Here is an 18,798-nt window from a genome sequence, read left to right on the forward strand (position 1 = left end):
GTTTGGGGGGCATTAGATGACTGTTTGGGGGGCGTTACATGAATGTTTGGGGCTTTACATGAATGTTTGGGGGGCATTAGATGACTGTTTGGGGGCGTTAGATGAATGTTTGGGAAGCGTTACATGAATGTTTTGGGAAGCGTTACATGAATGTTTTGGGGCGTTACATGAATGTTTGGGAAGCGTTAGATGAATGTTTGGGGGGCGTTACATGAATGTTTGGGGAGCGTTAGATGAATGTTTGGGGAGCGTTAGATGAATGTTTGGGGGGCGTTACATGAATGTTTGGGGGGCGTTACATGAATGTTTGGGGAGCGTTAGATGAATGTTTGGGGAAAGTTACATGAATGTTTGGGGAGCGTTACATGAATGTTTGGGGAGCGTTAGATGAATGTTTGGGGAGCGTTACGTGAATGTTTGGGGGCGTTACATGAATGTTTGGGAAGCGTTAGATGAATGTTTGGGAAGCGTTACGTGAATGTTTTGGGGCGTTACATGAATGTTTGGGAAGCGTTAGATGAATGTTTGGGAAGCGTTACATGCATGTTTTGGGGCGTTACATGAATGTTTGGGGAGCGTTACGTGAATGTTTGGGGGCGTTACATGAATGTTTGGGAAGCGTTAGATGAATGTTTGGGAAGCGTTACGTGAATGTTTGGGAAGCGTTAGATGAATGTTTGGGAAGCGTTACATGCATGTTTTGGGGCGTTAGATGAATGTTTGGGGAGCGTTACGTGAATGTTTGGGGGCGTTACGTGAATGTTTGGGAAGCGTTAGATGAATGTTTGGGAAGCGTTACGTGAATGTTTTGGGGCGTTACATGAATGTTTGGGAAGCGTTAGATGAATGTTTGGGAAGCGTTACATGAATGTTTTGGGGCGTTACATGAATGTTTGGGAAGCGTTAGATGAATGTTTGGGGGGCGTTAGATGAATGTTTGGGAAGCGTTACATGAATGTTTGGGGAGCGTTACGTGAATGTTTGGGAGGCGCTAGATGAATGTTTGGGGGCGTTACATGAATGTTTGGGGGCGTTACATGAATGTTTGGGGAGCGTTAGATGAATGTTTGGGAAGCGTTACATGAATGTTTTGGGGCGTTACATGAATGTTTGGGAAGCGTTAGATGAATGTTTGGGAAGCGTTACATGAATGTTTGGGAAGCGTTAGATGAATGTTTGGGAAGCGTTACATGCATGTTTGGGGGCGTTAGATGAATGTTTGGGGGCGTTACATGAATGTTTGGGAAGCGTTAGATGAATGTTTGGGAAGCGTTACATGAATGTTTGGGAAGCGTTAGATGAATGTTTGGGGGCGTTAGATGAATGTTTGGAAAGCGTTAGATGAATGTTTGGGGGCGTTAGATGAATGTTTGGGGGGCATTAGATGACTGTTTGGGGGGCATTAGATGAATGTTTGGGGGCGTTAGATGAATGTTTGGGGGGCATTAGATGACTGTTTGGGGGCGTTAGATGAATGTTTGGGGGGCATTAGATGACTGTTTGGGGGCGTTAGATGAATGTTTGGGAAGCGTTACATGAATGTTTGGGGCGTTACATGAATGTTTGGGAAGCGTTACATGAATGTTTGGGAAGCGTTACATGAATGTTTGGGAAGCGTTAGATGAATGTTTGGGAAGCGTTAGATGAATGTTTGGGGCGTTAGATGAATGTTTGGGAAGCGTTACATGAATGTTTGGGAAGCGTTACATGAATGTTTGGGAAGCGTTAGATGAATGTTTGGGAAGCGTTAGATGAATGTTTGGAAAGCGTTAGATGAATGTTTGGGGGCGTTAGATGAATGTTTGGGGGGCATTAGATGACTGTTTGGGGGGCATTAGATGAATGTTTGGGGGCGTTAGATGAATGTTTGGGGGGCATTAGATGACTGTTTGGGGGCGTTAGATGAATGTTTGGGGGGCATTAGATGACTGTTTGGGGGCGTTAGATGAATGTTTGGGGGCGTTAGATGAATGTTTGGGGGGCATTAGATGACTGTTTGGGGGCGTTAGATGAATGTTTGGGGGGCGTTACATGAATGTTTGGGGGGCATTAGATGACTGTTTGGGGGGTGTTACATGAATGTTTGGGGCTTTACATGAATGTTTGGGGGGCATTAGATGACTGTTTGGGGGCGTTAGATGAATGTTTGGGAAGCGTTACATGAATGTTTTGGGAAGCGTTACATGAATGTTTAGGAAGCGTTACATGAATGTTTGGGAAGCGTTAGATGAATGTTTGGGAAGCGTTAGATGAATGTTTGGAAAGCGTTAGATGAATGTTTGGGGGCGTTAGATGAATGTTTGGGGGGCATTAGATGACTGTTTGGGGGGCATTAGATGAATGTTTGGGGGCGTTAGATGAATGTTTGGGGGGCATTAGATGACTGTTTGGGGGCGTTAGATGAATGTTTGGGGGGCATTAGATGACTGTTTGGGGGCGTTAGATGAATGTTTGGGGGCGTTAGATGAATGTTTGGGGGGCATTAGATGACTGTTTGGGGGCGTTAGATGAATGTTTGGGGGGCGTTACATGAATGTTTGGGGGGCATTAGATGACTGTTTGGGGGGCGTTACATGAATGTTTGGGGCTTTACATGAATGTTTGGGGGGCATTAGATGACTGTTTGGGGGCGTTAGATGAATGTTTGGGAAGCGTTACATGAATGTTTTGGGAAGCGTTACATGAATGTTTTGGGGCGTTACATGAATGTTTGGGAAGCGTTAGATGAATGTTTGGGGGGCGTTACATGAATGTTTGGGGAGCGTTAGATGAATGTTTGGGGAGCGTTAGATGAATGTTTGGGGGGCGTTACATGAATGTTTGGGGGGCGTTACATGAATGTTTGGGGAGCGTTAGATGAATGTTTGGGGAAAGTTACATGAATGTTTGGGGAGCGTTACATGAATGTTTGGGGAGCGTTAGATGAATGTTTGGGGAGCGTTACGTGAATGTTTGGGGGCGTTACATGAATGTTTGGGAAGCGTTAGATGAATGTTTGGGAAGCGTTACGTGAATGTTTTGGGGCGTTACATGAATGTTTGGGAAGCGTTAGATGAATGTTTGGGAAGCGTTACATGCATGTTTTGGGGCGTTACATGAATGTTTGGGGAGCGTTACGTGAATGTTTGGGGGCGTTACATGAATGTTTGGGAAGCGTTAGATGAATGTTTGGGAAGCGTTACGTGAATGTTTGGGAAGCGTTAGATGAATGTTTGGGAAGCGTTACATGCATGTTTTGGGGCGTTAGATGAATGTTTGGGGAGCGTTACGTGAATGTTTGGGGGCGTTACGTGAATGTTTGGGAAGCGTTAGATGAATGTTTGGGAAGCGTTACGTGAATGTTTTGGGGCGTTACATGAATGTTTGGGAAGCGTTAGATGAATGTTTGGGAAGCGTTACATGAATGTTTTGGGGCGTTACATGAATGTTTGGGAAGCGTTAGATGAATGTTTGGGGGGCGTTAGATGAATGTTTGGGAAGCGTTACATGAATGTTTGGGGAGCGTTACGTGAATGTTTGGGAGGCGCTAGATGAATGTTTGGGGGCGTTACATGAATGTTTGGGGGCGTTACATGAATGTTTGGGGAGCGTTAGATGAATGTTTGGGAAGCGTTACATGAATGTTTTGGGGCGTTACATGAATGTTTGGGAAGCGTTAGATGAATGTTTGGGAAGCGTTACATGAATGTTTGGGAAGCGTTAGATGAATGTTTGGGAAGCGTTACATGCATGTTTGGGGGCGTTAGATGAATGTTTGGGGGCGTTACATGAATGTTTGGGAAGCGTTAGATGAATGTTTGGGAAGCGTTACATGAATGTTTGGGAAGCGTTAGATGAATGTTTGGGGGCGTTAGATGAATGTTTGGAAAGCGTTAGATGAATGTTTGGGGGCGTTAGATGAATGTTTGGGGGGCATTAGATGACTGTTTGGGGGGCATTAGATGAATGTTTGGGAAGCGTTAGATGAATGTTTGGGAAGCGTTACGTGAATGTTTTGGGGCGTTACATGAATGTTTGGGAAGCGTTAGATGAATGTTTGGGAAGCGTTACATGAATGTTTTGGGGCGTTACATGAATGTTTGGGAAGCGTTAGATGAATGTTTGGGGGGCGTTAGATGAATGTTTGGGAAGCGTTACATGAATGTTTGGGGAGCGTTACGTGAATGTTTGGGAGGCGCTAGATGAATGTTTGGGGGCGTTACATGAATGTTTGGGGGCGTTACATGAATGTTTGGGGAGCGTTAGATGAATGTTTGGGAAGCGTTACATGAATGTTTTGGGGCGTTACATGAATGTTTGGGAAGCGTTAGATGAATGTTTGGGAAGCGTTAGATGAATGTTTGGGAAGCGTTACATGAATGTTTGGGAAGCGTTAGATGAATGTTTGGGAAGCGTTACATGCATGTTTGGGGGCGTTAGATGAATGTTTGGGGGCGTTACATGAATGTTTGGGAAGCGTTAGATGAATGTTTGGGAAGCGTTACATGCATGTTTTGGGGCGTTACATGAATGTTTGGGAAGCGTTAGATGAATGTTTAGGAAGCGTTACATGAATGTTTGGGGCGTTACATGAATGTTTGGGAAGCGTTACATGCATGTTTTGGGGCGTTACATGAATGTTTGGGAAGCGTTAGATGAATGTTTAGGAAGCGTTACATGCATGTTTTGGGGCGTTACATGAATGTTTGGGAAGCGTTAGATGAATGTTTGGGAAGCGTTAGATGAATGTTTGGGAAGCGTTAGATGAATGTTTGGGGGCGTTAGATGAATGTTTGGGGGGCGTTAGATGAATGTTTGGGGAATGTTACACAAATGTTTAGGGAAAATTGCATGAAAGTTAGGGAAACTTTACCTGAATGTTTGGGGAGCGTTACATGAATGTTTGGGGGGCGTTACAAGAAAGTTTGGTAAACGTTCCCTGAATGTTTGGAGAAAGTTACATGAAATGTTAACTGAAATGAAACTGAAGTGTGTGTGTGTGTGTGTGAGTGTGTGTGTGTGTGTGTGTGTGTGTGTGTGACCTGCAGGCTCTGTCCGATCTCCATCAGTGTGTGAACGTTGTCCTGGTTGAGCTCCAGATGTGATGTGTACATGTAGTCCAGAACCTGCCCGATGCCGCCCACGTCCTGAATGGCCAGATGGAAAACATCGTTCTTCTGCGCCGGGGAGTTCTGGAACAGAGATCTGAGGAGCGAGGCGTTCAGGACAGACTGTGAGCACGACTGGGAATCGAGAATAGATTCCAAAGGAAATATTTTTTTTCCAGCTCAATGGAGCTAATAATAAGCCATATTTCTAATAATAACATAATATTAATATTTCCATATTTCTTTCAAATATATATTTGCCGTTGCATGTTACCGGAAGTAGGCGCTGAAGGCCGCCAGCACGTTCTTATGGGCTTTAAAGCAGACGCCCTTCACCACCAGCATGCAGTCGCACAGCAGACCCTGAATACGCTGATCCTGGAGCTGCTGCAGCACGAACACACTGTGACTGCACACACTGTCCATCTGCACACACACACACACACACACACACACACACATCAGTCACTGAGCAGCACTGTGACTGCACACACTGTCCATCTGCACACACACACACACACACACACACACATCAGTCACTGAGCAGCACTGTGACTGCACACACTGTCCATCTGCACACACACACACACTAACACACACACATCAGTCACTGAGCAGCACTGTGACTGCACACACTGTCCATCTGCACACACACACACACTAACACACACACATCAGTCACTGAGCAGCACTGTGACTGCACACACTGTCCATCTGCACACACACACACACACTAACACACACACATCAGTCACTGAGCAGCACTGTGACTGCACACACTGTCCATCTGCACACACACACACACACACACACACACACACACACACACACACACACACACACACACACACACACACACACACACATCAGTCACTGAGCAGCACTGTGACTGCACACACTGTCCATCTGCACACACACACACACACACACACACACACACATCAGTCACTGAGCAGCACTGTGACTGCACACACTGTCCATCTGCACACACACACACACACTAACACACACACATCAGTCACTGAGCAGCACTGTGACTGCACACACTGTCCATCTGCACGCACATACACACACACACACACACATCAGTCACTGAGCAGCACTGTGACTGCACACACTGTCCATCTGCACGCACACACACACACACACACACACACACACACACACACACACACACACACACACACACACACACATCAGTCACTGAGCAGCACTGTGACTGCACACACTGTCCATCTGCACACACACACACACACACACACACACACACACACACACACACACATCAGTCACTGAGCAGCACTGTGACTGCACACACTGTCCATCTGCACACACACACACACACACACACACATCAGTCACTGAGCAGCACTGTGACTGCACACACTGTCCATCTGCACACACACACACACACACACACCTAACACACACACATCAGTCACTGAGCAGCACTGTGACTGCACACACTGTCCATCTGCACGCACATACACACACACACACACACACATCAGTCACTGAGCAGCACTGTGACTGCACACACTGTCCATCTGCACGCACACACACTAACACACACACATCAGTCACTGAGCAGCACTGTGACTGCACACACTGTCCATCTGCACGCGCACACACACACACACACACACACACACACACACACACACACACATCAGTCACTGAGCAGCACTGTGACTGAACACACTGTACATCTGCGCAGACACACACACACCACTGCGGCATGCACAGGTGTGTGTGTGTGTGTATTCATAAATCCCATTCATCACTGCCATATAACAAAACCTTTATTTTCCATTAGACATAATAATAATACATAAGTATATTATAATAATATAGTCAAAGCAAGAATGAAGAAAGATTCTCGCTCAGCTCACCTTTAACTCGGAGGAACCGGCGCTGAGCTGATGACGTCATTTCAGTTTTTCACAATAAAAGTCATTTGTTTTTACGGCGTTCAATCTGAAATTAATGCATCTATGAACATTTCCATAGGCCTACTCTACTCTACTCTAATGTAGAAATAAATAGTTTTATTGCAAAGCTTTTGTTTTAAAATGTACAATATACAATGTACAATATACAATTACAATGTGTTCATTATAAATACAATACAATATAGTTCACCTTATACTGCATCCTATCATGAGTTTTATTGAGAATTATTGTTTTTATTTATTCCATCCAGGGTTGTTGCCAACTAAATGAAATAAGTGTAAGCTGAAGCACTGAAATGACTGGACATAACAGGAAATAAATAAAAACTAAATCTAAAACTAAAACTAAAACTGAAATCAACCCAAATAGTAACAAATAGCGCGTTAAAATTCAAACTAAAATTAAAAAGAAAAGGTTGAAATATTATCAAGGGTATTCAAAATATCAATAAAACAAAAGTGGTATATAAATAATGCAAAAATGAATTTTGAATTAATTTATACTGTGTTAAAGGTCTTTATTAATGCCATATTTTATATAATGTGCCAAAATTAAATGTTTTTTTAAAATGTTTTTTTGTCCCTTTTTTGTGTGTTTGCGGAACTCTTGATCGGCGTTTCAGTCCGGAGTGAAAACAGAGTGACACCGCGCGCGTGTCTGTTGCGACGCGTGATTCAAAAAACTCGCGTGTTCCCGTGAGCAGCGAGGAGTGTCGTTACCGGAGCCGAGACTCATTTACCGGGATCAAGAGAACCGGACCGGGCGCCGAACCCAGTCCTGCTGACCATTAATGCGCTGAAGAAATCTTCATCTTCATCTTCATCAACAGAGAATCACAGTTCTGCTTTATTGAGGTACAGGATCACAGTTACAAGAAGTTATTTTCTGTGCATGTGCGAGACTTCCGGTTCATGATCCGCTATCAGGAAATTACTAGAAGAACAGTGTGTTTTTTTTTATTACATTTATATAAAAATAATTGAAAAAATACCAGTTGATAGAGTGGCGCAGGTATGACGTCACTTTGTAGGCTAACCCCACAGTTCGCATCACGCTGGATTATCGCTAAAATCAATCTCTGTGATTTACAAAAGTTTATGATATTTACACATTTTGTCCATCAAGATAATTATCACAGATGAACACAACTTTTATGAATTCTGAAGCCTAAATGCAGTCGGCAGAAGTAAAAAATCTAAAGGTCGGCTATAAACGAACTACACCATGGTCGCATAAATTTAACGTCACCATCACGGAGTTTCCGACAACTCTTCCGACAACTCAGTTTTTATCTGAACACATTTTCCCAGAACGTTTGAGTTAGAGTAGTGTATAAGAGCACGATTATAAGCATAACGAGGCTGTAAAAGTGAACTGAGTTTACTGATGATGTTTAATCTCCTCCATTTAGCCTTTTTCAAGACACATAACGGCTTCAAAATATCACGAGTGGGTAATGCTGATGTCATATAATAAAACATGAAAGTGTCTTGAGCTTGTGTTCATCACAAACCTTATTTCAGCCATTTCACCAAAACCCCATTGACCCAATCACCACAATGACATATTTAAAGTTGACATGAAAAAAAAAACGGATTGCATATTACTAGTCTTGTGATGAACAATTAATCTGTGTAAGTTAATACACACAGAGAAGTTGCTTGCCGTGGTAATCTTTAATCAAAATCTGAAAAGTTACTTCCGGTCTGGAATGGCGTTCCTCTTCTGATGACGTCGGTTTGACGGCTTGGGTTGAGAACGCTTCACCACTCCTCTAACCGCTAGTCTGCTATGAGCAGAGATGGAGAGGAGGAGCGCTAGAGTAAAACCCTCTGTTCAATATTACCTTTTGAAAAGTCGTTTGCAACTTCCGGTTCACGGGGACTTTAAGCATTTTTTCCTTGAAAGAAAATCTTCATGTCTTAAAATATCTTGAATGTAACTCGACACCCTTGCCTCATTTAGTATGTGCGGCTCTATGAATATGCAAATGAGCCCCGCCTCCACTCACTCACTCAGCTCAGAGATCCACTGGTTGACGATCACACGTTGATCTGATTGGTTACAAGGTAGTTTGTGACGTCAGAAACACCAGAGATTTCAAAGCGTGTTTTTGAGACTGTCTTTGGTTCACTGCAGTTTTAACTGTAAGCTGCAGAACTGCCTGTCTTTGTACAGGTGAAGTAACTGTAAGCGACTCTTGTTGTTCTCAGAATCAGCTGCTGTTCTTCCTCTTCCTCAGGATGGTGTTCTTCACGTGCGACGCCTGCGGAGAGTCTCTAAAGAAAGCTCAGGTGGACAAACACCTGCTGAAGTGTCGCAGCTGTAGCGTTCTGTCCTGCATCGACTGTGGGAACGACTTCTGGTGGGTCAAGGGTCACTGTGAGTGAGAGTGAGTGAGTGAGAGAGTGAGTGAGAGTGAGCGAGTGTGAGTGAGTGATAGTGTGAGTGAAAGAGTGTGAGTTTGTGAGTGAGTGATTGAGTGAGTGTGAGAGTGAGTGAGTGTGAGAGTGAGTGAGTGAGTGAGAGAGTGAGTGAGAGAGTGAGCGAGTGAGTGATAGTGTGAGTGAAAGAGTGTGAGTTTGTGAGTGAGTGATTGAGTGATTGTGAGAGTGAGTGAGTGTGAGAGTGAGTGAGTGAGTGAGTGTGAGAGTGAGTGAGTGAGTGTGAGAGTGAGTGAGTGAGTGTGAGTGTGAGAGTGAGTGAGTGTGAGAGTGAGTGAGTGAGTGTGAGTGTGTGTGAGTGTGTGTGAGTGAGTGAGTGTGAGAGTGAGAGAGTGTGAGTGTGAGAGTGAGTGTGAGAGTGAGTGTGAGAGTGAGTGTGAGAGTGAGTGTGAGAGTGAGTGTGAGAGTGAGTGTGAGAGTGAGTGTGAGAGTGAGTGTGAGAGTGAGTGTGAGAGTGAGTGTGAGAGTGAGTGTGAGAGTGAGTGTGAGAGTGAGAGTGAGTGTGAGAGTGAGTGTGAGAGTGAGTGTGAGAGTGAGTGTGAGAGTGAGTGTGAGAGTGAGTGTGAGAGTGAGTGTGAGTGTGAGAGTGAGTGTGAGAGTGAGAGTGAGAGTGAGAGTGAGAGTGAGTGTGAGAGTGAGTGTGAGAGTGAGTGTGAGAGTGTCAAGGGTCACTGTGAGTGAGAGTGAGTGAGTGAGAGAGTGAGTGAGAGAGTGAGCGAGAGAGTGAGTGATAGTGTGAGTGAAAGAGTGTGAGTTTGTGAGTGAGTGATTGAGTGATTGTGAGAGTGAGTGAGTGAGTGTGAGTGTGTGTGAGTGAGTGAGTGTGAGAGTGAGAGAGTGTGAGAGTGAGTGAGTGTGAGAGTGAGTGAGTGTGAGAGTGAGTGAGTGTGAGAGTGAGTGTGAGAGTGAGTGTGAGAGTGAGTGTGAGAGTGAGTGTGAGAGTGAGAGTGAGAGAGCGAGTGAGCGAGCGAGTGAGCGAGCGCGTGAGCGAGCGCGTGAGTGAGCGCGTGAGTGAGCGAGCGAGTGAGCGAGTGAGCGAGCGAGTGAGTGAGCGAGTGAGTGAGTGAGCGAGTGAGCGAGCGAGTGAGCGAGCGAGCGCGTGAGTGAGTGAGCGAGCGAGTGAGTGAGCGAGCGAGTGAGTGAGCGAGTGAGTGAGCGAGTGAGTGAGTGAGTGAGTGAGTGAGCGAGTGTGTTTGAGTGTGTGTGCGTGTGCTGAACGTGACCGAGTGTGTGTGTGTCCCCGCAGTGGTGATGATTACAAGAACCACAACAAGTGCATCAGTGAGGATCAGAAGTACGGTGGCAAAGACTTTCAGGCGAAGGCGAACAAAGGCGACGTGAAGCAGCAGCAGTGGATTCAGGTGTGTGTGTGTGTGTGAGTGAGAGAGAGAGAGAGCGAGAGAGAGTGAGGCTGAATCCCAATTCTCTGTCTTACCCCTTCCCCTTAGATTTGCACGTGAGAGTAAGGGCTATCCCAATTCTCATTTTGATCTAGGGGTAGGGTTAAGGGGAAGGGGTACATACCCCTTAAAACCAAGAATTTTCGCAAGCTTACTTGAAACCAAGGGGTACCCAGAATGCACTGCGCAACCGGCAACAATGGCGGGCATACCATCAAGAGTCCCATAAATGTAAGTATTTTCGGCTTAAATGATTGATTGAAAAATTATGACAGTCTTGTTTTGTGCTCTACACAGTCATGTACATATATATTTGCAACCATGTTGTTAATTGAAATGTTTTTAAACGTTTAAATGTTTTTAAAAATCGCTAGTCTGCTACGCTAGGCTATGCTAACGATACATTGCTGGTTTGCACAATCAGTCCCGCATTTCTCAGACTAGCCTTGAATGGACTCCATGTCTACAGTTTTAACTAAACTATAAGCAGTGAATTTTCTTTTCCCCGGACATGTCTGGCAGGATTTTGAGATCGCCCAAAATGTCCGGGATTCGGCTTTTGCTTTCTACATTCGTCATTCATTATGTGTACATTATTTGACACTGACACGTATGTGCCAGCTTTGCAGGTCATGTGTTCAGCTTCAAACGGATCCCGACTGATACGAAAACACAGGAATTTAAGCAATGCTAAAACGCACATAAACCGATCACTTGTTTAGCGTTCATGTACGTTAAACACTACATTCAGATTCACCGATTTGAATGAATTCAGTCCGATTGAAACAACACCTTGTGCATGTAAACATAATGAATAGCGACGGCAGAAAGCAAAAGCCGAATCCCGGAAATCCCAAAATCCAGGTGACATGTCCGGGAAAAAGAGGACGTTGCATGGCCACCCTGGAGACATCGATACGTGCTTTACATATACTGTCCTGTATCACACAGGGACGCAGGAGGAAACCCGGCAGCTGGTCCACTTTCGGGATGAAAACGAGCTGAAGTTTCTAAGATCAAAATATGATCATATTTTTTTGCCTGTTATGTTTACTTTATTGGCCAAAGAAACAAAGAAAGTTGTTAACAAAGAAAGTTGTTTCTGAACATCAGTGACATTCAAAACAGTGATAACTGAAACAGATATACAAAACACCATGCAGTGTGTATAAAAAATATTAGTAACGATGTATGATGACGTAACCAAGTGGTGTCTCATTTCATAGGGGTATGTTTTCACCCCTAGCGCTTACCACTCGGTTTAGAGGGACAAGGGGAAGGGGAAGGGGAAGGGGAAGGGGAAGGGGTAGGGGAAGGGGAAGGGGAAGGGGTAAGAGTAAGACAGAGAATTGGGATTCAGCCTGAGAGAGTGAGTGTCTGAGGGGTTCTGGGAAGGCTCACGTGTCTGGTTCTCCTCAGAGGATCCAGGAGGCCTCGGACCGGGCCGGTGTTCAGCCCAGACTCCAGCAGGTCCTGCGTCAGGTCGCCGCCTACGGGAACGTTCCCCGGAAGAGAGCCAAGTTCCAGGTGCGGATCTCAGTGAGGAAGAGTGTGTGTACCTGTGACGACATCATTCCTGAGGCTCGACCCGTAACGTGTGCTCTGTTCCTCTGCAGAACTGGATGAAGAACAGCCTGAAGATCCACAGTCCCGAGTTACTGGAGCAGGTGTGGGAGATCTTCTCAGCAGCCGACAGCGTGAGTGTGTGTGTGTGTGTGTGTGTGTTACTGGAGCAGGTGTGGGAGATCTTCTCAGCAGCCGACAGCGTGAGTGTGTGTGTGTGTGTGTGTGTGTGTGTGTTACTGGAGCAGGTGTGGGAGATCTTCTCAGCAGCCGACAGCGTGAGTGTGTGTGTGTGTGTTACTGGAGCAGGTGTGGGAGATCTTCTCAGCAGCCGACAGCGTGAGTGTGTGTGTGTGTGTTACTGGAGCAGGTGTGGGAGATCTTCTCAGCAGCCGACAGCGTGAGTGTGTGTGTGTGTGTTACTGGAGCAGGTGTGGGAGATCTTCTCAGTGGCCGACAGCGTGAGTGTGTGTGTGTGTGTGTGTGTGTTACTGGAGCAGGTGTGGGAGATCTTCTCAGTGGCCGACAGCGTGAGTGAGTGAGTGTGAGTGTGAGTGTGTGTGTGTGTGTGTTACTGGAGCAGGTGTGGGAGATCTTCTCAGTGGCCGACAGCGTGAGTGTGTGTGTGTGTGTGTTACTGGAGCAGGTGTGGGAGATTTTCTCAGCGGCCGACAGCGTGAGTGAGTGTGTGTGTGTGTGTGTGTTACTGGAGCAGGTGTGGGAGATCTTCTCAGCAGCCGACAGCGTGAGTGTGTGTGTGTGTGTGTGTGTGTTACTGGAGCAGGTGTGGGAGATTTTCTCAGCGGCCGACAGCGTGAGTGAGTGTGAGTGTGAGTGTGTGTTACTGGAGCAGGTGTGGGAGATCTTCTCAGTGGCCGACAGCGTGAGTGTGTGTGTGTGTGTGTGTGTGTTACTGGAGCAGGTGTGGGAGATCTTCTCAGCAGCCGACAGCGTGAGTGTGTGTGTGTGTGTGTGTGTGTTACTGGAGCAGGTGTGGGAGATTTTCTCAGCGGCCGACAGCGTGAGTGAGTGTGAGTGTGAGTGTGTGTGTGTGTGTTACTGGAGCAGGTGTGGGAGATCTTCTCAGTGGCCGACAGCGTGAGTGAGTGTGTGTGTGTGTGTGTGTGTGTGTGTGTGTGTTACTGGAGCAGGTGTGGGAGATCTTCTCAGCAGCCGACAGCGTGAGTGTGTGTGTGTGTGTGTGTGTTACTGGAGCAGGTGTGGGAGATCTTCTCAGTGGCCGACAGCGTGAGTGTGAGTGTGAGTGTGAGTGTGTGTGTGTTACTGGAGCAGGTGTGGGAGATCTTCTCAGTGGCCGACAGCGTGAGTGAGTGTGAGTGTGTGTGTGTGTGTTACTGGAGCAGGTGTGGGAGATCTTCTCAGCGGCCGACAGCGTGAGTGAGTGTGAGTGTGAGTGTGTGTGTGTGTGTTACTGGAGCAGGTGTGGGAGATCTTCTCAGTGGCCGACAGCGTGAGTGTGTGTGAGTGTGTGTGTGTGTGTGTGTGTGTGTGTTACTGGAGCAGGTGTGGGAGATCTTCTCAGTGGCCGACAGCGTGAGTGTGTGTGAGTGTGAGTGTGAGTGTGAGTGTGTGTGTGTTACTGGAGCAGGTGTGGGAGATTTTCTCAGCGGCCGACAGCGTGAGTGAGTGAGTGTGAGTGTGTGTGTGTGTGTTACTGGAGCAGGTGTGGGAGATCTTCTCAGTGGCCGACAGCGTGAGTGTGTGTGTGTGTGTGTGTGTGTGTGTGTGTGTGTGTGTGTGTTACTGGAGCAGGTGTGGGAGATCTTCTCAGCAGCCGACAGTGTGAGTGTGTGTGTGTGTGTGTTACTGGAGCAGGTGTGGGAGATCTTCTCAGCAGCCGACAGTGTGAGTGTGTGTGTGTGTGTGTTACTGGAGCAGGTGTGGGAGATCTTCTCAGTGGCCGACAGCGTGTGTGTGTGTGCGTTTATGGTGAAGTTTTGCTTTTGTTCGGTGATGTTTCAGGATCAAACCGAGCATCAGACGTCAGAAGAACACAAACCGAACCGAAGCGACCCGAACAACGGCACTGAGACTCATGAAGAAAAGAGAGAAGAGCGGAAAGATAAAAAGAGCAAGAGAAAGAGCTCAGAGGAGCAGAACGGGAAGAAGAAGAGCAGAAAGAAGAGGAAACGAGAGGAAGGAGAACAGAACGGACAGAACGCAGAGGAAAACACCAAGAGAAGTCAGAAGAAAAGAAAGGAAGAAGCGTCTGATGGTAAGGATCGGAGTCTCAGACCGTCTCTAACCATGTGAACCGTACTTACTTCCTGTCTGCTTTGACCAATCAGAGAGTCTGGATCTGGAGGGGGAGGAGCCAGAGAACCTGCAGTCTGAATCAAACTCTACAGGTATTTCATAATAAGAGTCTGAACAGCATGAAAGCTCGTTTCCGCCACAGAATAAAACATTTTAAAAGATAATTGCGACTTTTCAGTTTCCAAGCAATTGGAATAATACGCTGAGAACTAAAGACAGGATTGTGAGATATAAGCATACAATTATGGGGAAAAAAGAGGCAGAATTGCGAGTTTATTTCTTGCAGCTGCGTGATTATATCTCACAATTCTGACTTTTTTTTCTCGCAATTGCGACTTTATATCAAGTAATTCTGGGAAGAAAAATTCTGAATTGCAAGTATATGTGGGAAACAAGCTTCCACAAACATGAAGATCTCCGAGAGTCCCTGATCTTCTGAATCGTGTTTGTTCTGCAGGGAAGTTTAACTGGAAAGGGACGATAAAGGCGGTTCTGAGAGACGCTCCTGAGGACGGACTCGCCGTGAAGAAGCTCCGCAAGAAGGTGAGCGACCCTTCGGCCAATCAGCAACAGCAGAGACACGTGACCAGACGTTTATCCATCAGTCTGATGAAGGCTTGGGTTTAAGCGCTCCTGAGGATCACTAGTTGTTTTACACGTATTTTCGCACCGGATAGAACTGAGCTCCTAGAACTAGGATCGAGCCACCAGGATGGTTCTCCGAGAACTAATGGTTCCTCAGGGTTCTCAAGTTTTATCAAAAGCTTGGAGTGAGATCACATGCGCTTAGGGGAGGAGCCCTAATGGAGCCCCGCCCCCCAATTTTACCCATTGTTCATAATTAACCAGCACAAATTGAAATTATAACAATTGGTAAATCTGATAAATGACAGACCAATTCATCACATCAAATATACTCTTTAATGATTTATTTCAAAATTACAAATATGCAAAAATTAAAAAAATATAACAAATTGCTCCAACCAGTTTGGAAAAACAAATCTTTTTGCATTTTGAATGTGTCTAGTCGAAATGGTATAATGATTTGTGTGGTGGGACAACATTGTGAACAAATGACATATTAGAGTATTAAGGGGTGTGTGTGTGTGTGTGTGTGTGTGTGTGTGTGTGTGTGTGTGTACAGCCAAACTGAGCCAAAGCTTCTGGCCTGGTTGCAAAGTAGTTGTAGAGTTTTTGACTGCATCAATAATAATGTATACGATGGGCTATATATATTAAATGTTCTAGCCTAAAAATGTTAGACGAGCTTTCTTCCAACTTACCTTCTCCATCATCACGACTTGTGTTCGCGCGATGTTGTTGGTTACCTAGTAACGAACGTATGGTGATGGTGGCCGAGTCCGTCAACTTTCGTGTGTTCGCGCATCTATGTTGCCTAGTAACGAAAGCAATCTGGCCGAGATACGTGCTGGCGGCAGGAAACTTCACTTTGTGTGCCCGCGCCTCATATACAACGTTAAATATAAAGCTTGCAGGACAACTTGGTTGGCATTGCCTTTTCAGCGTGAGAAATACACGGTGTGGCGTGTGAGCGTGTGAACTGGTTGAAATTGCGTGTGTCTCACGGCCAATGCGTGAGACTTGAGAACCCTGGGTTCCTATAGGAACGTTCTCCTGGTTGCGTTCGCACCGCCAGTAGGAACTCTGAAGTGACGTGAGACACGCTGGTTGTTGTGACTTTTATTTTGACGGCGCTGAGAACGACGGCTCGCGTTCTCCTGTTCATCAGTGTACGATCTGTCTAACGGTCCTGTCTCATACGTCATTAGATACTGTCATACACAGAGAGTAGACAGTGATGAAGAGTTATTAGCGTATGCGTGTGTTTGATGTCCAGTGTTGCGGAGCAGAAACACATGATCATGTTCCTCTCGGTCTCCTCAAACTTACGCTGGGTTTTCTCCTCAGTGTAAAGGTTTAGAGGCTCATCTGTCAACGTCTTCCATGTTCGTAGAGTTAGTTTGTGGAGTAAATATATAGGCTGTAATCTGTGTGTTTACACACCCTTTTTAATAATGGCGTGTGCTGGTGTTTCACGTGCGTTCGGCCAATCAGCGAACACTACCGTCACTGTAGTTCCTATAGCGCTGATGTAGAGCAACTCTGAAGGAGGAGTAAAGTAGTTCCTCCAAAAGGAGTTCCTAGAGCTAAAACCGTTCCTAGTTCCTGCGGTGTGAACACGCCAAACTCCGGGAACTTCCACCAATAGTTCCAGGGAAGGTTCCTCCGCTGCGAAAACCCCTTTTAGTTTCATGTTGGCTTGACATCGACTCATCGATCGACTCTCTGGTGTTTTTCCAGGTTTTAGCAGCTTATTATTCGTTTACTGGAGACGGAAACTACAGATCGGAAGAGGAGCTTCTGTCTCTGTTCAACAAGAAGATCAACAACAACCCCAAGTTTAAAACCCTGAAAGAGAAAGTCCGACTGGTGAAGTGACTGAGGTCTCATCATCTCTTGCTGGAGGAGACGTCCATCTGTGTCTTCAGCTGTGTCCTGAGTGATGTGTCCTGAGTGATGTGTGCTAAAGGTGATTAATGCCTTTAAACAGTGATATCAAGAACAATTTCTGTATATAGCTTATTAAAACCTACTATGTACAAGCGGGCAGAAAAATGCAGTTTTACGTTGTGTTTAAAACCGCAATAAAGCGTTTAATGTAATTTAGCGCATATTCTGGGCTCATCTGCTGTATAGAGTGAATTAGGTGTGTACTGAGTTTGCTGTTTTAATAAACATCCCCCTGACAGGTCCCCCTGTTGTCAATTTTATTCCTTAAAAATCATCTTTGATCACCATGATTACATATTTAAATGTTTTTTCCTTGAAAAAACATTCTATATGCCTTAAAGTATCTTGAATGTAACTCGACACCCTTGCCTCATTTAGTATGTGCGGCTCTATGAATATGCAAATGAGCCCCGCCTCCACTCACTCACTCACTCAGCTCAGAGATCCACTGGTTGACGATCACACGTTGATCTGATTGGTTACAAGGTAGTTTGTGACGTCAGAAACACCAGCGATTTCAAAGCGTGTGTTTGAGACTGTCTTTGGTTCACTGCCGTTTTAAGGAGGAAATACTCAGCAATGGAGTCGACCATTAAAAACACCACATAGACACATAAACAACATTAAAAGCTGGATTTACACCACAGGGGGACTTTAAGCTACGGTCAATGTTTCTAACGTGAAATGGCTAGTTCACACAGAACGCTTTTTTGTTTGTTCCAGGTGAGAGCGCGAGATGTGCATCTGTAATGAAAAGTAGAACTACTTTTAAAAACGCGAGAGGCTGCGAGAGATCCGAGCTGAAATATACGGAAGAGGATTAGGGCCAAGCAATAATAAAAAAATAAAACCATCTCGAGATTAAAGTCATTATAATTCGAGATTAAACTCGTTAAATTTCGAGAAAAAAAGTCGAAATACAATCTTGAGAATAAAGTCATTAAATATCGAGATTAAAGTCATTATAATTCAAGATTAAACTCGTTAAATTTCGAGAAAAAAAGTCGAAATACAATCTTGAGAATAAACTCATTAAATATCGAGAATAAAGTCGTTGTGTTTCGAGAAAAAAAATCGTTAAATTTCGAGAAAAAAACTCGAAATACAATCTTGAGAATAAACTCATTAAATTTCGAGAATAAAGTCGTTGTGTTTCGAGAAAAAAAGTCGAAATTAAATGTAGAGAATAACGCATTCGATCAGTGTTCATTGCATAGCCTAGCCAGGTTTCGTGGTTTCCCAGGATACCATAAGACGCATTATTAATCGTTGTTGGTTGTGTACGCCTCCATCCACAGAATGTAACGACTGTAACCATCTATACAGCCATTAATGGCAATGCCGTACGGTTTTAGTTTATCATAGCTGTCTATATGCCAGAGTGCATTTGGGCCAGCGCAAGTGTAGCCTACTCTCCTTCGTCGAAATTCCACACCTTGAGGATCAACAAGTTTAATAATGCGTCTTATGGTATCCTGGGAAACCACGAAACCTCGTTGAATTTCATATTGGACAAAAGCGAGTACATCGCGCAAATTGGAC

At 45.3% G+C, this 18,798-nt stretch overlaps 2 protein-coding genes across 5 annotated transcripts in view; one reads left to right on the forward strand and one right to left on the reverse strand.

Annotated features, from left to right (window-relative positions):
• The window catches only part of zbtb49 (zinc finger and BTB domain containing 49), an 18,134-nt gene extending 11,123 nt beyond the window's left edge, over positions 1–7,011 (reverse strand). For all 3 annotated transcript variants that reach the window (XM_084430542.1, XM_084430541.1, XM_084430540.1), the window contains exons 1-3: positions 6,980–7,011; positions 5,362–5,513; positions 5,022–5,184 (exon numbers count right to left, since the gene is read on the reverse strand). In XM_084430542.1, coding sequence (XP_084286668.1) covers positions 5,022–5,184; positions 5,362–5,513 — 315 coding nt within the window. In that variant the 5' untranslated portion in view covers positions 6,980–7,011. The remainder of the gene's footprint in view (positions 1–5,021; positions 5,185–5,361; positions 5,514–6,979) is intronic.
• Positions 7,012–7,652: 641 nt separating this feature from the next.
• Positions 7,653–17,498, forward strand: lyar (Ly1 antibody reactive homolog (mouse)). 2 transcript variants are annotated; one of them, XM_084430981.1, is made up of 9 exons: positions 7,653–7,894; positions 9,283–9,405; positions 10,731–10,845; positions 12,304–12,411; positions 12,501–12,581; positions 14,431–14,683; positions 14,757–14,816; positions 15,182–15,267; positions 17,047–17,498. In XM_084430981.1, exons 2-9 carry the CDS (start codon positions 9,284–9,286, stop codon positions 17,182–17,184), a joined length of 963 nt encoding a protein of 320 aa, XP_084287107.1. In that variant the 5' UTR covers positions 7,653–7,894; position 9,283; the 3' UTR covers positions 17,185–17,498. The 2 variants fall into 2 exon arrangements, with proteins under 2 accessions (XP_084287107.1, XP_084287108.1); XM_084430982.1 differs by having other exon boundaries at positions 7,677–7,894; positions 9,254–9,405.
• The last annotated feature ends 1,300 nt before the right edge of the window (positions 17,499–18,798 follow it).

The sequence above is a fragment of the Rutilus rutilus genome (assembly GCF_951802725.1).
Source record: "Rutilus rutilus genome assembly, chromosome: 14".
Lineage (NCBI taxonomy): Eukaryota > Metazoa > Chordata > Actinopteri > Cypriniformes > Leuciscidae > Rutilus > Rutilus rutilus.

Excerpts from the sequence above, each read along its gene's own strand:
- lyar (XM_084430981.1), top strand. The coding sequence starts at position 9,284 with ATGGTGTTCTTCACGTGCGACGCCTGCGGAGAGTCTCTAAAGAAAGCT. Across the intron at positions 10,846-12,303 it reads AGCAGCAGCAGTGGATTCAG|AGGATCCAGGAGGCCTCGGA; the intron begins GTGTGTGTGTGT and ends GGTTCTCCTCAG. Across the intron at positions 15,268-17,046 it reads TGAAGAAGCTCCGCAAGAAG|GTTTTAGCAGCTTATTATTC; the intron begins GTGAGCGACCCT and ends GTGTTTTTCCAG.